Below are 18,151 nucleotides of genomic sequence, written 5' to 3' on the forward strand. Positions count from 1 at the left end.
TTTTTCCTGGAGTATGTCTTTCTTTATACCACAGACCCTAGTGGGCCGCTGAGACTTGCAAAAAAAAAGATTCCTCTTAATCCACCTTCCTTTTTGCAAGCAGCGGTGGAAGGGCCTTTAAATCAAATGCAATCAGCAAACTTGTCTCTTGCGCTTATTCCCTGCTTCACTCCCTGGAATTTGGCACTTGACGGATTCTGGATCTGACTTAAGGCTTTTTCCAAATCCAAGACTTGGGGAATTTTGTTAACAGTGTAATAAAATAACTTCATAGTGTTACAGGAGGCACATTAAAGAAGTGGTGTGGGTGAGCTGCTCTCTCTCCTTAAAAAAAAAAAATACAGACAATGTTTCTTTAAAAGTCTCCATCTGCAAATCCCATTAGATGTGCATATAAGGTTTCTGATGATTAATAGTTGCCTGCTCGGGTTTTGGTTGGAGGGGACTGTGTGGGTGCGGGTTAACCCCTCCCTCTCCTCTCTCACATTTCACTTCAGAAATTTGTCACTCTCTCCCCACCGCAGCATTTAAAAGTGTGTCTCCGCAGCCCGGTCCAGCCCTCTGCAGGCATTTGCCGAGGGCTCCGGGCGAGCACTCCATCAGCGGGCGCGTCTGGGCTGGGACAGTGAAAATGTTTAGTGTCCTCGGCGACAAACACACGCACAGGGGATCCCGCTAGGCAGGCTGGTGCGTCCGGGGGCAGGAAGCCAGGAGTGAAGTCGGACATAAGTGTGTGCACACACATACGCACGTGTGTGGACTTAAGAGACTTGAGTTTTGGGTTTTGTTTTGGTTCCTGGGGTGAACTTTCTGTTGAACATTTTGCCCTGCTATTTAATTTTTAATTTTTTTTTTTTTGCATTTAAAAAAAAAATTGAATATAAAAAGGGTAAGAATCGAACCTTTGAAAGACTGAGGCGCGCTGCAGACAGCAGATGGATCCCGTGGCCAGCAGCTGCATGCGGAGCCCCCACCCCCCGGCCCCCGTCTGGGGCTGTCTTCGAAATCCCCACTCTGAAGGCAGTGGGGCCTCGGGGCTACCCCACTACCCGCCAACCCCGTTCTCCTTCCACCAGAAACCAGACTTCCCGGCGACAGCAACAGCAGCGTACCCCGACTTCTCGGCCTCCTGCCTGGCGGCCACCCCGCACAGCCTGCCCCAGGAGGAGCGGGTCTTCACTGAGCAGCACCCCGCCTTCCCACAGCCCCCCGACTGGCACTTCCCTGTCTCAGAGGCCCGGCGTAGGCTCAACCCGGGCCCAACGGGGGGCTCCAGGGAGATGGGGGCCAGCAGCCCAGGTCTGGTGGATGCCACGGGAGGCCCAGGAGAGGACTATGAGGTCCTTGGGAGCACTGCCAATGAGACGGAGAAGAAGTCAACCAGACGGAAAAAGGAGAGTTCAGGTAGGTGGCTGGAGAGCAGCTGGCCCTGCTCTTACTGTGTGACCTTGGGGAGGTTTCTTGCCTTTTCTGAGCCTAACTGCCCTGACGGTGAATTGCAAACAAGTCTATCTAACCTACTCAAAGGCAGGAAGGAGTTACCTTTGGGGTTTCTTCTACTCAGAGCTCTAGGGTTCTCTGGCGATGGGGATATCTGTGACCCCAGTACTCGTGGGCCCCAAGAAGGATGTGCCAGCCAGAGAATGAAACAGGATCCACAAAGATCTGGAGGACATGTGGGAGGGAGCCTCCGTGTCAGCCGGCAAGGGCTAGAGGGGGGCTTTCCTGACCCCAGGCTGCCTCTGGGTCATGCTTCTTCTCCCTGCCAGGCCCCCAACAGCTCCAAATGGCCCCAGAGCCACAGTGTGCTCACCATGGGAATCAGCTGAGACGGAAGCTGGGGTGGGGGGTGGGGGGTGGGGAGTGGGGGTTTAGAACCAAGGCCAGAACCCTGGCTGTCAAGCAAAGCCAGGACCCAGTGTCTCCAGGAGCCTAGAGACAGAGAAGCAGGACTAGGGCTGGGATGGGAGAGGCAAGGGGTGAGGGGAGATGGAGTGCTGAGAGCTGGAGCAGACAGCCCGCAAGGGATCACCTTGCCTAGGTGGGCCGTGCCCAGGCCAAGGGGGCAGTTCAGCACCCTAAGGTCTGGGTGACCCTCAGCGAAGGCCCTCTGGAGGGATCGCCGGCCGTGGGAGAGGCAGGGAGGCAGGCAGCCAAGGGCAAGCACTGGACTTCAGAATGCAGGTGAAGCCCAGCTCGGCGCTGGAAGCCAGAGGCCAGAGCACGGAGCTGGTCCTCTTGTTAAGATCCCAGCTTAATCCCATCTCCTCCCCGAGGTAGGGACCTGTTTCCTCATCTCCCCATGGGCCCTCCTAGCTTCCCTCACTGCCTGCTCACCTTTTGTCTGGGTCCCTCACCCCACCTTGCCCAGAAGAAGGCAGTACCCATGCCTCCTGCCCCCGCTGCCCACTTACAGCCACCCTTAAGGCAACATCTATCTATCTGAACCCATAGAGGACCTTCTCATGAGCTAACCAGGGGCAGGTAGGAAATGAGAGGGCCAGCCAATCAATGACAACATTCTGTGCTTTGCTTTACAAAGCACTTTGGATATAGCACGGATTTCCTGGGCATTGCTTTTTGCCAAGCCCCGACCCCGGCCCTGGGGATGCAGAGATGAATAAGATGGTCTCAACCTGCACCCCCCCCCCCCCCCCCCCACACACACACACAAAGCTCAAACTGAGAGGGAGGAGAGGCCTACAGATGCCTGTCTGACAGCGATGTGCTGCAACCGGGAAGTTCAAGGTACAGCAGGCAACACACATTAGCTCTTTTGAGTCCCACCAGTTTCGAGGTAAGCCCAGCAGGTCTTATCAGTAGATTCTAAATGTGTGGAAAAGGAGATGCGTAAAGTTTAAGGGGGTTGGGGGGGGCTCTGCTAGAATGGAGTCTAAACAGAGTGAGCCACTCATTTCAATTTGCCCAGGACTATTCTGACTTTGGTGTTGGAAGTCTGTGTCCTAAGAAACCTCTCAAACCGGAGCAATTGGTCACCCTAGAATTCAGCTCAAACCCCGAATTTCAGACCCCAAATCTCACAACCTTCAGTCGATGTCAAGCACAAGCCTCATTTTGAAATATGAGGATTTTCAAACACGCTTGAAGAAGCCCCTCAACGCGTTCACAAAGGAGGATAACGATCACAGCCTTCCTGGCTGCTCAACAGAAGGGCCCTTTAAATTTCCAACCGCTTAAGCCCTGAACCGTTCCTAGCCCCGGCCGGAGATTTGCCGAGAATGGGACACTTTGTGCTTCTCCTCTCCAAGGAGCTCTCAGTGACTTGGCTCGGAGCCTGATTGAAGAGCTCTCCCCTCCATGGCGCCGGCCACCCTCTCTCCGCCGCATCCAGCCACTTTCCAGGGAACTGGGAGCCAAGGCTTGGGAAGGCACGGGCAAGGCCATGGGCTGGGCTTAGGAAAAACCATTCCGTGTTTCAGCAAGACCCAAATACGCGTCTTCCCTTTTGGCCAGTGGCCCATGGCAGTGAGTTAGGGAGTAAGGTCGTGTGCCCAGCGGCTGACCACCCCACGAGGGCATGGACACCCTCCACTGAGTTTCCTGCCCTCTTCATAGGGGCAGCCTCGGGGCAGGGGAGGTTCCCATCCAGGAGGGGCCCTGGGCTCTCCCGCGGGGTCCCCTCAGAAGCAGCAGCAACGGCAGCAGTCACATGAGGTCTGCAGAGCACAGCAAGCGGACCTTCATTCATTCTCTGGGGTTCCAGGCCCACCCTCCTGTTCAGCGTGGAAATCTTTATCACCCAGCTAGTTGCTTTAAGTCTTCCTTTGGAATTTAGCCGGAGGGGAAGGAGGCAGGAAAGATCAGCTTTGTAAGAGCATAAAGAAAGGGGAGAGTGGTGGGCAAGGCTCACCACCCACTCTCAGAATCCGCTCACAAGGGACGAGCCCACAAAGTACCCCCTCGCCATCCCACCAATCCTGAGTCACTGGTTGGATTCTTACTTAAAAGTTTGATATTTTATTCAGCGTAGATTTTTTTGCATTGATTTTTATTTTTAAAAACATTGCATTAAAATATTATTTCTCTTGATTTACTGAGGTTTTAGGCGCCCCTTGCATTTTGTACTCAAAGCGAGCGCCTTAAACACCTCCCCTTCGCCCCTGCTAAGCCATCTCTGGAAGGTTAACCAGCGGTGATCAGAAATGTGTTTTCTGTAGTGCTTCACAGTTCGGCAGAGTCAGTGTGAGCACCACCACTTTTGCCTGCATGACTTGGGGAAATTCTTAACTTCTTGGAGCCTCAGTTTCCCCAGCTCTAAAATGAAACTAGAACAATAGCACCTTCCATCGAGAGAGGCGGTGAAGGTAAAATACGATGATCCACGAGATTAACACTGTGCCTGGCCCATGAGTTCAATACATGGCAGCTATGAATGGTATGAGGCCCCTATTTCCAGAACCAGCCTTCTGTCAAATCTCCCTATTATTCTCGGGGTCAATGGAATTGAAAGTTTCAAATACACCGTCTCAGAAATTCCTGAGTCTGGGGTATATGACATGGGAACCTCTTACAATCATTGTTGGTCCTAAGAAACCAATTGTTATCAATTAGGAGCTTGGAGCTCAGAGATCTGCTGGAGAGGGTGGGGGGCCCAGCGGGGTGCGGGGAGCGGTGGGGGGAGTGTGCCTGGTCAATGCCTCCCCTACTGGCTGGGGGAGAAACCTCCGGGAACAGAAAGTTACTGTAAGTCTGTTTCAAAAGGAACATTCTCTGCTCTCCCCTCTCCTTCCTCTGCCAGCCGCAACTGCTCCCACTGGAAGTGGGCTGATTTGCTCAAGTAAATGATCATGAAAGCGGGGTCCCTGGCCCCCCACTCGGAGACCTTCGGTTGGTTCACCGCACAAGACTGATTTAGAAGACCACTGTGAGGTTCTCTCACCCCAGCCACTCCCAGCCCCGGGCCAGTGGGTGTTGAGACCCCTGCTGGCAGGGACAGCTGCGAGGCCGCGTTGTTTGCCCCCAATCTGTCATGGCTACTGTGGTTGTCTTTAATTTATGGGGATGAGGGATTTCTCGGTGATTTCCTGCCGGGGTTCAAGGGAAGGTCGCGCGTGATGGGCCTGGCGGCAGGTGAATCTGATCGCCCAAGAGGAGGCCCCTGGGCTTGGGTTCAGCATTGCTGGCTGGGCTCTCACGGACTCATTCTGCCTTCATCATTCTCGCTTTGTTCCATCCTCCCTGGGCTCCGACACATGTGCCGACCAGGGACTCGGCCCTCCCCATCTCTCCCCTGCAAGACCTGATCTCTGCCTGCCCCTGCCCAACCACGTGAACTCTCATTTCGCTTGAAGTTTAAAACCCTCCACAAATTGGCTCCTTTGGCCCTTTTCTCCACCTGCTCCCCTTACAGGCCACCTCCACCTCCACTGACCTTGCCACAAGCCACACCGGTCCACTTGCCTTGCAGATACACTCGGCTTTTTTCTCCTCGACCCAATTTGCTGGAAACCTTCCCCCCCCCCCACTCTGCTGCCCATTGCTGTCCTACTTATTTTAACATCCAGCTTGAAAACCATCCCCTTCAAGAATTCTTTCTTTCTTTCTTTTTTTTTAAATCGATGACTCCACTTGTACATAACATCATGTCAATGAAAACTATAGTTAAGGAGTTTCACACTGCAGTATCCACTACAATTTTAACCACATACGCGCTCTCCTGAGAGTCTTATCCTGAGACATTTTGTATTTGAAATCTCCTTGGCTTTGCTTTCTATTATGGTCAAAAATGCATAAAATTTACCATCATAGCCATTTGTAAGTGTATGGTACAATAGTGTCAATTATATGTACCTTGTTGTGCAACAATCTCTAGAACTTTCTCATCTTATAAAACTGAAACTCTATGTCCATTGAATGACAACTTCCTTTTCCCTTGCCCCAGGCCTGGCAACCAGCATTCTACTTTCTGTTCCTAAGAGCTTGATTACTTTAGATGCCTCATATAAGTGGAATCATGCTGTATTTGTCTGTTTGTGACTGGTTTATTTTATTTAGCATAACGTCCTTGGGTTCATTCATATTGTAGCATTTTAACAGGATTTCCTTCTTTTTTAAGGCTGAATAATATTTCATTGTATGTATACACTTTTTTTTTTTTACCCATCTATCTGTTGATGGACAGACACTTGGGTCGCTTCCACCTCTTGGTGCCTCTGTTGAAAATCACTTGCTCATATATGTGAGGGTTTACTTCTGGACATCTATTCTGTTCTATCGGTCTTATACGGCTGTCTTTATTCTAGTGCCATGCTGTTTTGATTACTGTAGCTTTGCAATGTATTTTTAAATCATAAATTGTGAGACCTCCAGCTTTTCTTTCTCAAGATTGTTTTGTCTATTCGAGGTCCTTTGAGATTCCATATGAATTTTAGGATGATTTTTTTCTATTTTGCCCGCCCCCCCACCCCAAAAAAAGCCATTTGGATTTTTATAAGGATTGCATTGAATCTGTAAATCACTTTCGATTATATGGACATTTTTATCATATTAAGTCTCCCAATCTATAAACATAGGATATCTTTCCATTTATTTGTCTTTTTGAATTTCTTTCAGCAATGATTTATGGTTTTAAGTGTACAAATTTTTGCCTCCTCAGTCAAGTTTATTCCTAAGTATTTTATTCTATTGGATGCTTTTGTAAATGTAAATTGTGTTCTTCATTTTCTTTTCAGATTGTTCATTGCTAGTGTATATAAATGCAACTAATTTCTGGTGTTGATTTTGTATCCTACAACTTTCTTGAATTGGTTTATTAGTTTTAAGAGATTTTTTGTGTGGAAACTTTAGGATTTTCCACAAGATTATGTCATCTGCAAACAGAGATTATTTTACTTCTTCTTTTTCTATTTGGATGCCTTTTATTTCTTTTTCTTACCTGAGTGCTCTGGCTAGGACTTCCAATATTACGTTGAATTGACGTGGTGATATTGGGCATCTTTGTCTTGTTCCTGGTCTTAAAGAAAAAGCTTTCTGTTTTTCACCATTGAGTATGATGTTAGTTATAAAGTTTTCACATAAGGCCTTTATTATGTTGAGACAATTTCCTTCCATTTCTAGTTTGTTGAGCATCCTTTCTAGACCTCCCTCCCCACATACACAGAGCAAGCCTTGCTTATGCTTCCATTTTAGCATCAAACCACAGTTGGCCTTGCACCCACAAGTTTAGCTGCGTATGGGTGACTTTCTCCCTGGAATTGAGGTGTCTGGAGGGCCAGAATGATACCTGATTCACCTGTGAAGCCTCCCTAGAATCTACTGAAACATTTGCACACAAGAGGAGCTCACCCATTGTCTGGCCAGTAGCCTCTATTGCAGCCTTGCAGTCATTCATTCATTTTCCCACCTTCTCTCTGAGCTTGGCTCCACCACCCGGCCTGAGGGGTTCCACCATATGTGATGCGCTTCTGTAAAATGCATCAGAATTTTACAGTCTCACTCATGGAAAAGTGTGCAGAGCCAGACTGCAATCATAAGATTAGCCCCGGGTCAGGGCGAGTGCTGGGGCCAGAAAGACAGACAAGCAGCCACAGGCAGGCTGGGCTGACTCTGCAGGAATCCCCTCGGGGTCCTGGGGTCAGCTCCCAAGTACCAGGGCCACCATGGGAGCAAGTGGAACTGCTCTGATTGAGCAATAAAGTGAACCCACCGTGGCAGAGCATTGGCGGGGGGAGGGGGAGGCTGCCACAGCTAGGCTGCTAGAGGGCCCAGACAGTCAAGAGAAAAGGGCACCTTTTTCTAATGTACAGGGAGGTCCCCTACGGGCTGGCATCAGCCTTGCCTTTGCTGTCCCTCCTCAGGGGTAAGCACTGGCTGTGGGAGTTTAGGGGGTGTCCTAGTCTGCTCAGGCTGCCATAACGAAATACTATAGACTGGGTGGCTTAAGCAGAAGACATTTATCTTCTTAGAGTTCTGAAAGCTGGGAGTTATAGGTCAAGGTGTCGGCAGGTTTGATTTCTCCTGAGGCTTCTTGCCTTGGCTTGCAAATGGCCACCTTCTTGCCATATCCTCACGCGGTCTTTCCTCTGTACATGGGCATCCCTGGTGTCTGTCTATGTTTCTTAATCAACAGCTACTCTTATAAAGACACCAGTCAGATTGCATAGGGCCCACCCTACCGGCCTCATTTTTAACTAAATCCCCCCTTTAAAGGCCTTCTCCCTAAATACAGTCACATTCTGGGGATTAGGACTTCAAAAATAGGAATTGGGGAGGAGGGTCACCACTCAGCCCATAAACAGGGGGTACAGGGACAAGGGCAGGGTTCTAAGCACTGGCACAAACGTTCCTGTTAAAACCCTGTTAATGAAAGCAGCATCTCAGAGCACGGCCTCAGAGCTTTCCTAGCCCAGCATCCCAACTGCCTTTCCACTCAGAGCAGAGCCCTGCTTTCTCATCTGACACCAACAGAGAGAGATTTTTAAAAGTAGAGACGGCTCTGGCCCGGTGGCTCAGTTGGTGGGGGAATTGTCTTGTGCACCAAAAAGGTTGCAGGTTTGATTCCTGGATTGGGCACATATCCAGCTTGCAGGTTCCATCGCCGGTTGGGGCGCATAAGGGAGGCAACTGATCAATGTTTCACTCTCACATCTCTCTCTCTCACATCTCTCTCTCTCTCTCTCTCTCTCTCTCTCTCTCTCTCTCTCTCTCTTTCTCAAATCAATAAACATATCCTCAGGTAAAGATTTAAAAACAAGTGGAGCCCTAACCGGTTTGGCTCAGTGGATAGAGAGTCGGCCTGTGGACTGAAGGGTCCCAGGTTCGATTCCGGTCAGGGGCATGTACCTTGGTTGCGGGCACATCCCCAGTGGGAGATGTGCAGGAGGCAGCTGATCGATGTTTCTCTCTCATCGATGTTTCTAACTCTCTATCCCTCTCCCTTCCTCTCTGTAAAAAATCAATAAAATATATTTTTAAAAAAAACAGTGGAGATAGTTTTAGGAAAGAGTCTCTAAAGAAGGGGGCTGTTTGACAGAGGAATAAGGAAAGGAGGTGACAACAAAATATCTTTTCAAAGGCTTCCCCGATCCAGGCTGCCCATGTTCACATGTCAGCGAGGCAGTGACCCAGGCTCAGACAGAGCCTTTGCAGCCTGCCACCAGCCGGGCCTTCCTGTCTCTGTAGGTTCACTGGACCAGGGTCACTGCAGTGCTGGACAGGGTGTAGTTTCAGGGGGGCACAGCAGCTACACCCCTCTCATCCCAACTCCAACCCTGGGCCTGGGCCTGCTCAGGCCCCTCCCAGATACATTCTGGAAGTTCTGGAAAAAGTCAGTTTCCACTGAGGCAGCAGGATACTGACCAGCTTCTAAGATGTAAGGGCCCAAAAAGCCCACGGGCCATAAGAAGGTCAGTTGAGGGACCACCTCAGCCCTGCCTACTGCCCTGCCAGGCTGGGGGCTCGAGATCACATCCCACTCACTTGTCTCTGTGGCTTGAAGAAATCAGGCACCTGGGCCCAGGGAGGTGGGATGATCCCAGAGGCAGAACAGCCCTTTCTTTTTTTCTTTTTCTTTTTAATCCTCACCAAAAATATGGTTGTTATTGTCACTGATGAGAGAGAGAAAGAAAGGGAGAGAGAGAGAGAGAGAGAGAGAGAGAGAGAGAGAGAGAGAGAGAGAGAAAGGGAGAGGGAAAGAGAGAAACATCGTTTTATTGTCTCTCATACGTGCCCCGGTCAGGGATGCCACCCAGTAACCCGGGTGTGTGCGCTAACTGGGAATTGAATCCGAGGCCCTTCGATGCACGGGATGGTGCTCTAACCACTGAACACACAGGCGAGGTCCAGAGCAGCCCTTTCTTTCTGGGGGGCAGGACCCCTGCAGGACCCCTGCAGACCCCCAGAGCCAGTCCCTTTCCCCAAGCCCTATCTACTCACTGAATCGGGCTTCCCTGGCCTCTGGCCAGCATTCCTCCCCACCCCCACCCTAGCCTTTTATATTTCATGTTTTTCCCTGTTTTCCTTAAACACAGTGCTGGAGGTATAGTGTGAGCAGTGGGGCCTGGGTCCTGAAGCCCACACTTCCTTTGGTGACAGCTAAGGACGACATCTGGAACTTATAAACACCAACAAAGCCCAGTGCTGCCCATGCCTCCCCCAGCCCATCTTGGAGGCTTGCTGCTGCTCCCACCTCTCATTTCCACTGCCTCCCTTCCTCCTCACGTCTCTGCTCCCCTCTTCCTGGGCCCCACACCCCAACTCATCACCCCACTCATTTCACTCTCCATCACCATCGTCCACCCTCACTGCTCACCCCACCTAGGACTCTCAGCAAAGACTACTGAGCACCAGGCATTTTCATTCCAGAAGAATCTGCTTCTCTCCCAGAAAACATGCCCTGAATTCCCCAGACCCACTGCTGGGTTCAACAAAGAGGCTGGGAGCGCTGCCCATGCCTCCTCGGGCACCTACATTAAGTTCGGCAGGGCCCAGTGAGGAAGGCCGGCCAGTCCCAGGAAGCCAGGGAGGTTCCAGAAGCCAACTGGCCTTGGGGGACTCCCTCCAGGTCTTGTCTATTTTAAGGGGCTTTGGCCCCTCCTTCTGAAGTTGAAAGTATCAAAACTAACAAGGATGTCAAAGGTGTGCTTTGTGAAGGAAGCCAGACGCCGTTTTCAGAGGGCTTGCCAGGGCCTCACCTACTGACATCATGCCCCGAATATCCCTCCCTGAGGAGTCCGAGTGAGACAGACCTGGACCCAGGCCCAGACACTGTCCCCGGAGTGAGTACAGTCTCCTGCTCATCCTCCTCCCCAGGGCAGTGTGACATGGTGGCCATAGCCCGGGACTGGTCCCAGGGACTTTTGGCAAGCCACTTAGTCTCTGGGTTTTACCTTCCTCATCTCTTCAATGGATAGTACGCACCTTACCTATCTCACAGAATAATTCAGAGGAGCCAACCGGAAGCAACCTAATATGTGGCAATAGCTTCCTATCAAGAAATGATGGGTCCTAGGCCCAATTCTGCCACTAACTTGCTGTGTGTCTTTAGGAAAGTCTCTTACCTACTCTGAGCTCAGCTGTAAAATGAAAAGGCAACATTAGATCATCACTAGGTCCCCTTGCAGCTCTATTATTCCATGATTCCGCAGTATATACGAAAGCCCAAAAGAAGTTTATCTCTGGCGGGGAATACATTCTTGTCAACTGCAAATTGTTATTCGAATACATGGCATGTGGCTTTCTATCTGGTCTTGGATAGAAATTTATGTAAAATGGCTGTGAGAGTTGGAGATACAGAACTCCAGAAAGGCATGTTCCCCAGAGTCTGTCTGGACTTCCTTGTAGCTCCGATAAAGCTGTCTGCTGACTTGAGGAAGGTCTGCCAAAAGTGACAGCAATTTATGAAATAATTTAGTTTGGGTGGTGTTAACGCTCATGGTGGAAACCGCAATCACACACACATCCTGTTGGCATTTCTCTGGGCACTGCCGACTGTTCCATCATGGCCCTGCTCACTCAGAGGGCTGTGCAGGGGCTGGAGCAGCCCGCTGAGCACCAGCCTCCTCCCTCTGCCGTCCTGGAAGAGGCACCGCTGCCCCCGAGAGAGAAGCAGGACCAAGGGGACCGATGTATGATTCTGACCCATGCTAGTTACTGCGCCTGGCTTCCTGGCCCCCTGGAAGACTGACACATTAGTGGCTAGTAGTGGCCAGAGGCACAGATCCAAGCAGAGACATAGAAAAGTAGTAGAGAAGGGAAAATAGTTACAAGGCCTCACTGAAAAGGCGTCCCTATCACAGCTCTGGAGCCGCATCTTCTAACCTCCCCCTTGAGTCATCACTCCAACAGCACCTCCAAGAGAACCTCCTCTGATGGTCCTTTCAGAGACTCAGCAGTGCGCCCAGTACTGTGCCGAGTGGTAGACACGCCTTGTCCATCTCATTTGACCTTCTCAGCGGCCTCTGGTCACAGTGGATGTAGGTAACTATGCTCATTTTGCAAATGAGGAAACTGAAGCTCAGAGAACTTAAGAGACTTGCCCAAGGTCAAAGAGCTCCTTCTTGGGCCCAAAGAAGGCCCAGGCTCTCCAAGGGGTCCGCAGACACCGCTGCCAACACTCAGCTTGGGGTGATGAGCTTTACATGTCGGGGGGAGGGGAGGGAGAAATAGCCCTGGGCTGAGGAATAGATCTTGGGGCTGAGGAACTTGGGAAGTCTGGGGTAGGGTTTGGGGGTAGGAGTGCGGGAGTGGACCTGGGGCAGAACGTAGGGCAAGAACCCAGATCTGACTGAAGGAAGGAACTAGAGGCCAAGATAAGAATATTTGAAACTGGAAGGGGTTCAAGTCCAAGGCCAGGGGGGTCTCAACAGAAGAGGGAGTAGGGAGAGGAGAAGAGGATGTCGTATTGAGCAAGGACACTGACACCAGCTCCCCAAGGGAAAGAAGAGCCAGCCGGACTCTGTACTTCCACACATGGGGAAACTGAGGAGGAGAGGGAGGATGGCTTTCCGACAACAGTGCACTCTCGTGATCAAACCGTCTTGGGGGTGATGTGCAATCGGCCTGTGCGTGTGCGCTGGCAGCATGAACGGCCCCTGGCCAGAGATGGCCTGAAAGTGCTCATCATTTTTCTTTGTCTTTCTTTTTTTCCTCTCTCTTCTCTCTATCTTGTTGAAATGTTGGAGAACAAAGAGAGCCATAATTTCCACTTCAGTTTTCATAGCTAGTTTCCCATACCTCTGGCCCTTTTGTCATTCCTACCAGAGAGGAAAGTTCTTCCCCCTCAGGGAGCTGATGAGGGACAAGTGTCCGCCCAGCGCCAGTACCCTACCTTCTCTAGTAGCGGGTGCCCAAGCTTCACACGGGGGCTCAGACACTACGTTCTCAGGCTTCTTTGTCCTATTTCCTCTTCTTTCCCATCCTGAGGCCCAGCCCCTAAGTCGGGTAACAGAGACGGGAGAGGAGAGTGAGTAGGGAGTGGCTTGGCTTGGCTGGCAGTGGTCAGCTGCCCACATAACCAGGCTAAGACCAACTCAAAGGGGCCCTCTCCCTACCTCCCCTTGATGTCAGGAGGATAGGGACAGGACGGTGCGGGTGGGTTAGGGGATTGTTTTCTGAGATCCCGTGGGGCACCTGTATACACATAAGCAGGCCTGGGAGGAGGGGTAATGGGTGTGGGCAGCAACCCGGGATGAGGCCCCTGGGAGCCCTGGGAGACCAGCAGAGCTGCCATGGTGCAGCGAAAGGAAAGACAGAGAACCTGATGCCAGGATTGGTGGCCTCAGCACCAGTCAGGCGGATCTGGGTTCGAATCTTCGTCCTGCCACCTAAAAGCTGCCCAGAACACTGGACAGGGTCTGGGGCCATCTGAGGCTGCTTCCTCCTCTCTACTGAGACCTGCCTCCTATGTGCCTGGGACAGTAGCCCGCGAGAAAAGACAGTTCCATCCCTGGGGAGCGAGAGAGAGCAATTAGTCAAATCATCACAGATCCAGGTGACAGGGCCTCCTCCGGAGGGTGACGTGTGGGGAGGATTAAAGCAGGGCTGCGTGGAAGGTCGTGGAAGCCTTGCAGAAATGCCAGCAGATATCATCCCCCTCAGGTGGCATCTCGTGGAGTTGAAAAATTGGGAGTAAACCTCATATTTTCCCGGTGCTTTAAAGTTTTAAAAGCATCTCCCACACATTGGCTCGTCCGACCTTCCCAGTAACCCTGGCAGGTGGGCGCTTTATTGCCCCGATTTCTGGATGAAGTGACTCAGGCCCAGAGAGGCTGAGTGGCTCCCTCAGAGGCGCCAGCAAGGAAATCAGGGTTTTGCACCGCCCGGTGGTAAAGGGAAGGGCTGGAGATCACGGAGCCCAGGACCGGAGCAGGTGGAAGTGAGGCTGGGCATGTGCCCCGGGGGCCGTCCCTGCACTGCGTGCCCGCCCGCCCTCCCTCCCGGGCCAAGGCCGAGGGCTCCTGGGGGACCGGCCGCGGCTGCACCTCCTTCCCCTCCAGCCCACGCTCCGGCTTCCGGAGGGGTCTGGGCCGGCCTCCTCCGCCCCGAGCCAGGGGCCGCCAGACGGACATCCCGGGCGGAGAGCGCCCGCCCGCAGGCCGCCCACCCGGATCCCGCGCCAGGATCCCCAGCGCTTGGGCATCGGGACATCGGGGAACCCTGGGGCGGCCCCTCCTCCGCCTTCTCGGGACGCCGGCAGCGCCCACTTGTCTTCCTGCCCCAGGGCGCAGGGTGAGGGTGGCGGCGCCCAAATCTCTTTACCCGGCGCCTCCCCGCGCCCCGGGGGCCGCCACGCCCGGCTCCCCGCCGAGTAACGAGGGGGCGGAGGACAAGGATCCTGACACACAGGGGACTGAAGGGAACCAGCAAGCGGGGTTGACGGGTCTCTACGTCCCCACCTCTGCGGGGGGCGGGGGGTGCCGCTTGGCCCGGGGAGTGGGCGGCCTCCACCGCCGGTCAGTTCACACTCAGCCTCTGAGAGCAGATGATCTTCCCCACAACACGCACAGCCGGGTGGGGGTGCGGCCTTGAAGGGGCAGGGGGTTGGGGTGCAGCTTTCAGCAAAGCACCGACTGTGAGGCACGGCCTGTCTGTAAAACCAGGACAAGGAAGTGAGACTTCCCAACCTCGGAGCCTGCAGGAAGGGTGGTTCCCGCGCCCCGCACCAGCCACGCGGCCCCCATTGTCGGCTCCCGGTGCAGATGTGTGCTCTCCTTCCTGCCCCTCCACCCGCCTCCGCTAAACGCGAAGGGAGGGCCCCTCTTACCCTGCTCGGAGGCAGCAGCAGACAGTCCCTTCATTCGTTCAGTACTTGGCAGTTTGTAAACCTTCCTACATACATTTCATTTGGACAGAATATGAGTCAAGCTGCCTGGGCCCGATGGCCGCCTCCGCCATTCACTGGCTGATTGTACTTGGATGCACTCGGGTCAGCTGGCTTCACTTCTCCGTGCTCAGCTTCCTGGTCTATAAAATAGGGCTAATACCAGAACTCATCTAGGGGGTTATTGTGAGGATGAAGTGACTGGTGCACGTACCGTGCTTGGTCCCTGCACCCTGTTAACAGTTATGGCTGAGTGAGCCTCCTTCATAGATGAACCTTCCAGACTCCTCCAGGTGTCAAAGAGCAAAAGAAGCTTAAAGCAACACTTTTTGACTGACAGGTGCACACAGCGCCCCTAAAGATCTTGCTAAAATGTAGATTCTGATTCAGTACATGGGGGTGAGCTCTGTCTGAGATCCTGCAAGTCTGACCAGCTCCCTGCTGATACTGCCACCAGAACACCCTTTTAGCAAGATCTCAGGGCCAGGGCAGTGGTTTGTAAACTTGACCGTGAGTCAGGATCACCTGGAGGGCTTGTTAAAACGGATCTCTGGGCTCCACTCCCAGAGCCTCTCATTCAGTGGGTCTGGGGTGAGTGAGGCCCCAGGACCTGCATTTCTAACAGTTGATGTTGCTGAGGACGGAGAACCTGTTTTAGAGCACCTTGCCCACGACTAATGCCAAGCTGGGGGTGAGCTGGGTGGCAGAGGTCATTGAACAGCCAAAGGCAGCTTCTTGTGCTTTGGGAAGAAAACCGTGGGGGTGAGGGAGCTGGCATCTAAAGTTGGGAGCCAAAAAAGTTCCCATTTCTCAGGGGGTTAAGATACTCGCAGGAAAGATAAAGGGACAACGTGGGTTCTTTCTCAGCATCCTTTCAGAATAAGAGAGACAGGAAAAGGCTGCCCGGCTGTGACCAAAGAAAGGGAACCGAAGTCCTTGAGGTTTACGTCTCCCTGTTTGGGGCCCTCTCTCCCCAGACAACCAGGAGAACCGAGGCAAACCGGAGGGCGGCAGCAAGGCCCGCAAGGAGAGGACGGCCTTCACCAAGGAGCAGCTGCGGGAGCTGGAGGCCGAGTTTGCTCACCACAACTACCTGACGCGGCTCCGGAGATACGAGATCGCCGTGAACCTGGATCTCTCCGAGAGGCAGGTGGGAGCTCTGGGGACGTGGCTCCTCTTCTGGGCAGCCCTCCTCTCCTTGGCTCTCTCACCCCCTCCCTTCCCACCACCCCTCCCTGAATCTCCACATCTTCTCCCTCTGCCCAGGCCAATGGACCTCAACTGTGGCTGGAACCTGGGAATCACCTGGGGAGATTTTAATAACACCGATGGGACTGGTTTTATGGGACTGGAACAGAGTTCAGGCACCAGAGTTTTTAAAGGTCCCCCAGGGTGATGCTCACGTGCATCCAGCATTGGAGCCCCTGATCTGGTTATTCTCAACCTGGAGTGCGATTGGAATCACCTAGGACTAGGTGCTTGTTTAAAGAATGTGGATCTGGGAGCTCTAGAGAGTGACTTTGCAATAATAATGAGGGGGCCTGGGATCTGCATTGCTAATAAGTTCTGCAGGTGGTTCCGGTATGGGGCTGGTTCCTGGGCACACACTGAGAAGAACTTCCTAGCCCTTTGTTTGGGCTTTCCCTTAGAGCATTCCACCCACACCCATGCTCTGACGTAGAGTAAAGTATACTAATAATAATAATGATAATAACAATAGTATTTGATAGCGCTCTGCCAGAGTCCTGGATTTAGAATCAGAAGACTTAGATTCAAATCCTGCCTCTACCACTTCCTAGCCCTGTGACCCTTGGGACATGTCTCCCACCCCTTCTGGGTCTCCGTCTGTAAAACAGGTCATCACCCCACTCTTGATGAAGCTGCGATGAGAAAATGTGCAAAGCAGAGTTACTAAGCTTTGCAAATGTGCCTAAAGATGAGGCTGGTCAACCTTTGCTCCCAGGCCCTTGGGTCACAGAAGCTAGAGGGAGGGGGTAGTAGCATAGGAGGGGTGGGGCATGGGAGAGGGGGTGGAGCCAATGACGAGTGACTTGTAGAAACTGTCCTAGGACTTTTTTTTAATCTGGAGACACAAGGTGGGCCTCTGAGCAGATCGGAGTGTCCTCCCTTTGGTCTCTGTTCCTGGAGCCTCTGGAGGAGTGAGGAGGGACAAGCAGTGTTTAGAGCTGGGGTCCCGGGAGCTGCCTCCTGGCCAGCGGGAGCATCAGCTGGGGAGGTGCTTGTCTTGACCCGGCTCCTTTGCTTCCTCTCTCAGGTCAAAGTGTGGTTCCAGAACCGAAGGATGAAGTGGAAGCGTGTGAAGGGGGGGCAGCCCATCTCCCCTCATGGGCAGGACCCCGAGGATGGGGACTCTGCAGCGTCTCCAAGTTCAGAGTGAGATTCTCCGTGGAGAATAAAAGACTGAGGACAGAGCCCCTACCCAGCTCCCCCAGCCCAATCCCACTGTCACCTTCTTCCACCTACCCCAGGGCAGCCTTTCCACATCTTGCAGTGACCCTTGGATATGAAGCTGCCTAGTGTTCCCGGGAGCCTTGAAGTTTTCCAGAAAGTTCTGTCCAGCATTGCTGCCTTAGCTACCCCTTTCCCAGGGCCTTTTCTTCCCACAATTTTTGTGACTCATTCAGCGGCCAGGTCAGACCTGAGTGAATCCGGGGAGCAACTCCGGGGACACTGCTTCTCGGGGTCCCTTGGCTGCTGCCACACCTTCCCCTACCACCTCCTCCCACATCGGCCAGGCCTCCTCCAGGTCTGAACACTGCCTGGCCTGCTGGGAGAGGAGCCTTGGGACCAGCTGGTGACTCATGAAAGCTAATGCTTCCCAAGAAAGGAAATGACTGAGACAGACAGACACACACACACCCCGAGACCACCTTTCCTTTCTGGGCTCTATAGCTGAGCCTTTGGAGGCCCTGAGTTGTCCCAAAACCCCTGGGAAAATCAGTGTGAGGAGGGTTGAGGACAGAAACTCAGCTGCTGCAAATCAGAAACCATCCCTGTCTCCGAATGTGTTGGCTGTTAGGTGGGCAAGTGTATTAGCACTGGCTGGAAGAAGACAGCGGGGAAAACTTCCTGGTATACATCTCTGCGGTCCTGTACAGGCCCGTTCACACTGGCTTAACTTGTGGCGGCGGGGGGGTGGGGGGGGGGTGCGGGGGGATGAGAATGGACCCCAGGACACCACCTGCTTTTTCAAAATTAATTCAGAAATACAGCTGGGGCTGTTGAGCAGCGTCCAGAGCAATGGAGCAGGTATTCCTTTTAAATCCACAACTTCTGGATTGAAAAACTATCCAGATGCTCGCATTATTGAACTGAGGGCTGCAAAGTGTCCCCTGTGTTCTCGGGCTGCTG

At 52.7% G+C, this 18,151-nt stretch overlaps 1 protein-coding gene across 2 annotated transcripts; it reads left to right on the forward strand.

The window, feature by feature from the left end:
- Positions 1 to 415: 415 nt before the first annotated feature.
- Positions 416 to 17,920, forward strand: MEOX1 (mesenchyme homeobox 1). Of its 2 annotated transcripts, XM_036342199.1 has the most exons (3): positions 416 to 1,404; positions 15,757 to 15,929; positions 17,055 to 17,319. In XM_036342199.1, the coding sequence occupies exons 1-3, from the start codon at positions 936 to 938 to the stop codon at positions 17,175 to 17,177; spliced, it is 765 nt and encodes a 254-aa protein (XP_036198092.1). In that variant the 5' UTR covers positions 416 to 935; the 3' UTR covers positions 17,178 to 17,319. The 2 variants fall into 2 exon arrangements, with proteins under 2 accessions (XP_036198092.1, XP_036198093.1); XM_036342200.1 differs by lacking the exon at positions 15,757 to 15,929 and having other exon boundaries at positions 17,055 to 17,920.
- The last annotated feature ends 231 nt before the right edge of the window (positions 17,921 to 18,151 follow it).

This window comes from Myotis myotis, unplaced genomic scaffold (genome assembly GCF_014108235.1).
Source record: "Myotis myotis isolate mMyoMyo1 unplaced genomic scaffold, mMyoMyo1.p scaffold_m19_p_17, whole genome shotgun sequence".
Classification (NCBI taxonomy): Eukaryota; Metazoa; Chordata; class Mammalia; order Chiroptera; family Vespertilionidae; genus Myotis; species Myotis myotis.